Consider the following 6,318-nt stretch of genomic DNA (forward strand, 5'->3'; position numbering starts at 1 on the left):
AGTTTTCAGGATTTTAACCCTTTAAATGCCAGTTTGAAGACATGTTGCCTCTTGTTTTATTTAAAAAAACAACACAGAATATGAGATATTTCCCACATAATACATGATGGAGGGATGTGACATTGTTTTATATCAGAGTCTTTTATATCAAGACATTTCTCAAAACCAGAATATGATCAGGGTGACTTTGAACACTGGAAATAAATCATGTACTCATCCCGGCAGTAGCCCCCGTGGCACTCAAAATTTCCCTGGAATTTTCTAGTTTCACTTAATGTTGTGGTCTTGGTGGAAGACGGATGTGCGAGTTTATAAGTAAACTCTAGATTTAAATTATTCCAAAGTTCATTGGAAAATTACTCTCTTCTCCAAGTGGAAACACAGGAGACGACGGGTGACGCCCCTGAAACATGCACCAGCTCCCAGGGGATAAAACAGTCGTGATCAATTCACACATTGGTCAGATGTCAGTGTAGAACAAGTCACAAAGTTCCAAGAAAAGCCTGAAAGGTGAGAAGAGGTCAGATGTCAGTTAAGAAAAGTCAGAGGAACCCAGATGACAAGAAGATGCGAGAAGCGAGAAACGATGCAGAAACTAGAAGCTGAGATCTTTGCTCAAAGCTCAGAGTCCCAGCTCAAAGCCCGGCTCTGTAGCCATGTAAACTCTTAGCTCTAAGCTGCTAGCCACAAACTCATGGCTCTTAGTCATTTTTGCACTTTTCGCGTCTTTTATTTTTCTTTGCCACAAGCTACAAGTGACATGATTTTTGTCTACATGCGTGATCTTTTACTTTTATAAGCCAAGTCAAGACCAACTGAACCAAAGCAACAGAAGTGCCTCAGAGTAATTTTGTAACTTTTAATCATCATCAAGTTTTCCTTTTTGAAGATTTTGACAATTTTAGAGTCATCTGGTCAACACCGGCCTCCTCTAAAGTTATCCAGCCAAAGTGAAGAGCATTAGAGTTTATTTCGCATCAACCCACAAGAGACACCAGCAGATAACATCTGCACGACCGCCTGCAGAGAAGCCGAGCAGAAATCAAGAGTGCCCGAGACAGAAAGTCTCCTGGCAAACTCCACCAGAGCTGAATCGCTGAGACACCGGCAGAATCCGTCATCGTGATAACAGGACACAGCCTCCAGGAGACTCCACCTAGATCCCGCGTCTCCAGGGTTACCACGGCAACCACAGCCACCTGGGTTCCAGCCGAGGGTCTTCAGCTACAGCGCAACTCACAGTAGGCCGGTCTTAACACTCTGCTCATGACTGGGTTGATGTCGAAATATAGCAATATTTAATCATCAAACCTAATTCGTAGATGTAGTGTCATTAGCTGTATAGCCATAGTGTATAGCCATAACATATCCTCTCCCACCATTGCCAACTCATCACACTGCTCATTTCATTATTATTTTCATCTTTATGATTATTACACCTTGCATTTACTCTGTAGATAGTAGTTTAGTTAATAAACTCTTTTATTTACACCCAGTTGTTGTCCTGTTGTATTCTTTTGACGTAGAGACTGGAGATCCATTGAATCGAGAAGTCATGGCTTCCGATATGAGATTGATAAATTTGGCAATGAAATAATTAATTGGTTTCCTCCTAGAGGACTGGTGCCCCATTTCAACGAGAGTAAATCCTAAAATATGGCGTTAACGCTACAGTTGTATGGCTCAGGTTAAACTTTGTAAAAAAAAAAAAAAAAATGAACAGATACATTAATGCCATAGAATCTTTTCTTTTATGATCTAATCTCCTCCAAATGAAAGCCTTCATACTGGACATGTTGCCTTTTTACTACTGAGATAAGTTACTGATGTTTTGCTAATGGCTGCTATTTACTGGAAATCAGTTCTTCTTCACTGCTCTAAAACAGTAGCTGCCAGTGGCTGCAAAGTGCAACTTCCTGTGTAGGCTACTGTTTTAGAGCAGAGAAGAAGAATTGATCTCTGGGAAAATTGCAGGGTGCATAGAGTGATTTATACGTGATCCAGTGTTTTAGGCAGCATCACAGGTGTTTGATATTGGTATCAGAACAATTCCAGTCTCATCTTTGCACTTGCCTGTGGTGTCATTTTTAGTTAGTCACAACCTTTGACCTTTTTGGCCATCAAAAGGATGTGAGTGTATGAATGAGTTAAAATGAGCTTTTTTGATGAATGGTGTTCTTCCATGCTAGAAGAGTTGACCTGTGATAAGTCATTCTGACACCCAGAAAAGATAAAGAAACCATACTTCCTGTGTAGTAATGGTAATAATAACTGATATAATAAAGACTGTGTGGCTGTCTAATGTGAGTCTCATGTTTGCGTCTGCAGCGGCAGGAATCCTGGAGAAGGTTGGGAGGCCGAACATCAAGCTGCAAATGGTGGGTGCTCTGTTTATTTGTCTTATCTTGGAAATGAAAGAAGAAGAAAACATCATGAAGCTGTTAATGAACAAATGTCTGAACTGTTTCAGGATCTTTTTCACTGGCAAATAATGGACGGAAACCTGACAGAGAACATACACAAGTATTTCCCCATGATTGGTGAGTAAGATGATGATGGTGTTGGTTGTGGGGGGGTAAAAGTGGTGATGTGTCTTTGAGTCGGACTTTGACCTTCATCATCACCCTTACTGAGGGGGGCTGGGTCTGAGGCAGCTGCTGTCCTGGAACAAACAGGGGAAACCAGGAAGTTTAATTAGTTAGTCATTTGAAGTGTTTTCTTACATGGTTCAGTAAAGTGGGGAGGGCAGCCATGTGTGTTCATGTTGTGACAGCAGTTACAGCAGGATTGACCCTCATTGATTCTTTTGGCCACTTCGAGGCAGCAGAATAAGCTGTTAACGCACCTTATAAAGATGACATGGTGACTGTGTTACAATGGTAACTGCATTAGTGAACAGTTCTACATGTCAGGCAGACAGAGCAACATGATGATTCTTGTGGAGTGTGTTTAACGTCCAGGGTTCCCTCTTTTTTAGCTCTGTGTTTGGTCTCCACCAGCTCCTCTTCAGCTGCTGAATGCTCCACTATGTTCAGCAGCTGCTCTCTACTGAGTCTGTGTGAGCAGGAAGTGGACAATGACAATGGCTTCATCAGATCTTCTCATTCACCTTTATCTTCCAACTGTTGTCAGGCTCAACCTGTTTATGACTCAGATAATAAACACACACAGGTTTTATTGGTCAAACTTTGATTTCTGACGATGAAACTGTAACGGTTTATTTTGGAAGCACAAAATTTTGATTTGCAAGAATGATTAGCAGCACAAGGATTTTATTACCAGATTGTTTTCATTTTAACATTTCACACGTAAATTTAAACTTACCTTGAGTCGTCGATATCATGGAGCTGCAGATTGTCTTCTTCAGCTAGTCAGGATAAACTACTTCACTTCACAGAATGATGTGAAGTCGAATGTTGTTGACTAAAGAGCACGCTCAGTCAAGCCTCTGGAGGTAATAGAGATGAAACACAGAGGTGTTGTTCTTGTTTGTGTTTCTCAGGTCATGTTCAGATCGCTCAGGTTCCAGGCAGGAATGAGCCTGACAGCGCCGGAGAGCTCAACTACAGCTATCTGTTCAACACTCTGGAGACATACGACTACCAGGGATACATCGGCTGTGAATACAAGCCACTAGGTGAGTGTGCTTTTTATTTATCAATTATGAAACCCAATAAAAAAACAATAATCATCTCTCATTACTGCAGGCTCCACACAGCAGGGTCTGGGTTGGATCAAGGATTACTGGACACACAGGAAGTGAGGACACAGGTGACTCAACCACAAACCTGTGAATCCGAGTCACTGAGCGATTAATGACAGTTAAAGACCCTCTGATGGAAATCAACTGTTTAACATCCACATGATGTTTTTATATAATACAAGACATATGAGTGAAATAATCGTCAACACCAGTGTTTCCACCTTGAACTGCAGTGAACCAATGACAGTCTCATAAAAACAGATTCAGACAGCCAGGGTTTCATACGTCACAAACCTAAGAAACCAATCCTGGGAGGCAGAGGTTAAACATGTTATAGGGTGATAATAATAATATATGATAAAACTATAAAAATCTTTAGGTTACCAGATATATCAGTTCCCAGGTGAGAACAGCAACTAAATCAACCAATTAATTGGTAATGAGTCTAATTAGCCAATAACAATCAGCTTTGTCCATTTCTCCCCGGATACTGCGTTAGTTGTGTGTGTGTGTTTTATGTAGCACAAAGTATGCAGGAGTAGTTAACAACCGAAAGAACATAAAAGGAGGCTCTGGAGTATAACACCAGTGGAGTAGGTTAAATTCAATTTCAGTAAGATTAATTTGTGTCTGTGTGTCTGTGTCTGTCTGCCTGTCTTTCTGTCTGTGTACCTCTCTTCTTCTCTGTATTTATGTGTGTTTCTGTGTCAGTTAGAATGACAAACTGAAATTAAGTGCCGAATGCTTCCTGATTAAAACTGGACTGAAACATATTTCCAGTGAAACCAGTTGAGATGTGTGTAAATCATTGCAGAAATGTCAATAAAGTGGTTGATAAACACCACACATATCAGAGGAGTCTCTAATCAGGTAATTTGACCCAGATGTGTGCCCCCTCCCTCCACTCAGAGATTGCCATGGTGACAATGCTGTCTCACTGGGTGCCCACCTGTTGTTCTTTTTGAAAAAAGTAGCACCTGGAAAAAACTGGTTAAATGAAATCCACCGATCACAATGAGCAATAATCCACCAATTAGAATATATGTAATGTGGAGTCAGTTAGATCTCCCATAATAATAAAATATTCTGTTGCTCTGTGCTTGGTAGTCACTTTAAATTAAAGCGGACGAATTTGTCTACTAATGATGAATGAAGAAATGATGTGTCAAGATCGAAATATGTGGCCGTAAGGACGAGTTACACAGATTTTTTTCAGACAAATTTTAGAGCTTCTCCCACTCTAGCGAAGATGTCATCCACTCTAGCCCTGAACATTCCTTGCAATATATACCCATTATAAACTCAAAAAATCTGAAAAAAGCATGAAAATAAAACTTATAATTCAAAAACTGTACAAGATATCAAAAAGTTGAACACAAGTTTAATAGCTGAAAGTCTTGTGAACATTTTAAAGTTTGAATGAAGTCTGTATCTGAAATTATGCTGAAGTAGTTGAAGCTCAGAGGCTGAAGCTTTCAAGGATTTGAACATTCTCTCCATTCATTTGAACAGCAAAAAAAATCACAGAAAGAGATTAATATTTTGAAAACTATAAATAGAAAAAGTTGTATACATTCGATAATCTACAGAACAGGCTTTACATTTTGAAAGTTGAATGGTTTCTGTACGAAAAAGTATGAAGGAGTAGGTAGAGACCATAGAAAGGCGGAAGAAGTAAGATGCGCGTGAATGCTGAGAGTTGAATGAGATTGCTGAAGCAATTCTGAAGAAGCTGAAGCAACTCCTGAAGCAGTAGCTGAAGCAATAGCTGAAGTAGCTGTAGCAACAGGATTAAAAGCAGAACTTGAAAGCTGGAGGTTGAATGTCCTGAAATGGTTGAAAAAGGCTTGAGTAGTTAATGTAATGTGTGACAAAGCACAAAACTGTAAAAAATATACAAAATGTAAAAAGTTGAAAGCTAAATGGCATAAATTGGTTGAAAATAAAAACCAATGAAAGAAGAAATGTACAATCAAAGCTTGTAATTTCACACCTGAAGGAGATTACTGACACAATGCTAAAATAGTTGAAATATGCAGCTCATTTTAACTGATGAACAGTGCTTTGAAAAGTTAGATGCCAAAATGTTGAGCTGAACTCCATTAGCTGCAAAATCTGAGAACTGAAACATGTTGGTCATGTTGTCTCCCTCTGAGCACTAACTTGTAAACAGCTTTCTGTGTGTGTGTGTCTGGTTATGTGTGTCTGTCTATCTACCTGTCTGTCTGTTTACTTGTTTACCTTTCTGTGTCTGTCTGATTGTTTGTCTGTCTGTGTGCCTCTCTGCTTGTCTGTATTTATGTGTGTTTCTGTGTCAGTTAGAATGACAAACTGAAATTAACTGCCAAATGCTTCCTGATTCAAACTTGAGTGAAACATATTTCCAGTGAAAACAGTAGAAAGGTGTGTAAATCATTGTCTGTATTTAGTGTTGGAGCAGTCTGTACTGGATTTGAAATGTCAGTAAAGTGCTTGATAAACACCACAGATATCAGAGGAGTCTCTAATCAGGTAATTTGACCCAGATGTGTGCCCCCTCCCTCAATTTAGAGGTTGCCATGCTGACAATGCTCTGTCTGTCTGGCTGCCCACCTGGTTTTCTCTTTGAAAAAGGT

At 39.7% G+C, this 6,318-nt stretch overlaps 1 protein-coding gene across 2 annotated transcripts in view; it reads left to right on the top strand.

Moving 5' to 3' along the window:
- The window catches only part of hyi (hydroxypyruvate isomerase (putative)), a 52,217-nt gene extending 48,105 nt beyond the window's left edge, over window positions 1-4,112 (top strand). Inside the window, exons 5-8 of one of the 2 annotated variants that reach the window (XM_022759107.1) lie at window positions 2,329-2,378; window positions 2,471-2,540; window positions 3,503-3,637; window positions 3,708-4,112. In XM_022759107.1, coding sequence (XP_022614828.1) covers window positions 2,329-2,378; window positions 2,471-2,540; window positions 3,503-3,637; window positions 3,708-3,763 — 311 coding nt within the window. In that variant the 3' untranslated portion in view covers window positions 3,764-4,112. The remainder of the gene's footprint in view (window positions 1-2,328; window positions 2,379-2,470; window positions 2,541-3,502; window positions 3,638-3,707) is intronic. The other variant, XM_022759106.1, reaches the window with a different exon arrangement.
- The last annotated feature ends 2,206 nt before the right edge of the window (window positions 4,113-6,318 follow it).

Source organism: Seriola dumerili, unplaced genomic scaffold (genome assembly GCF_002260705.1).
Source record: "Seriola dumerili isolate Sdu_G_001 unplaced genomic scaffold, Sdu_1.0 BDQW01000319.1, whole genome shotgun sequence".
Taxonomy (NCBI): Eukaryota; Metazoa; Chordata; class Actinopteri; order Carangiformes; family Carangidae; genus Seriola; species Seriola dumerili.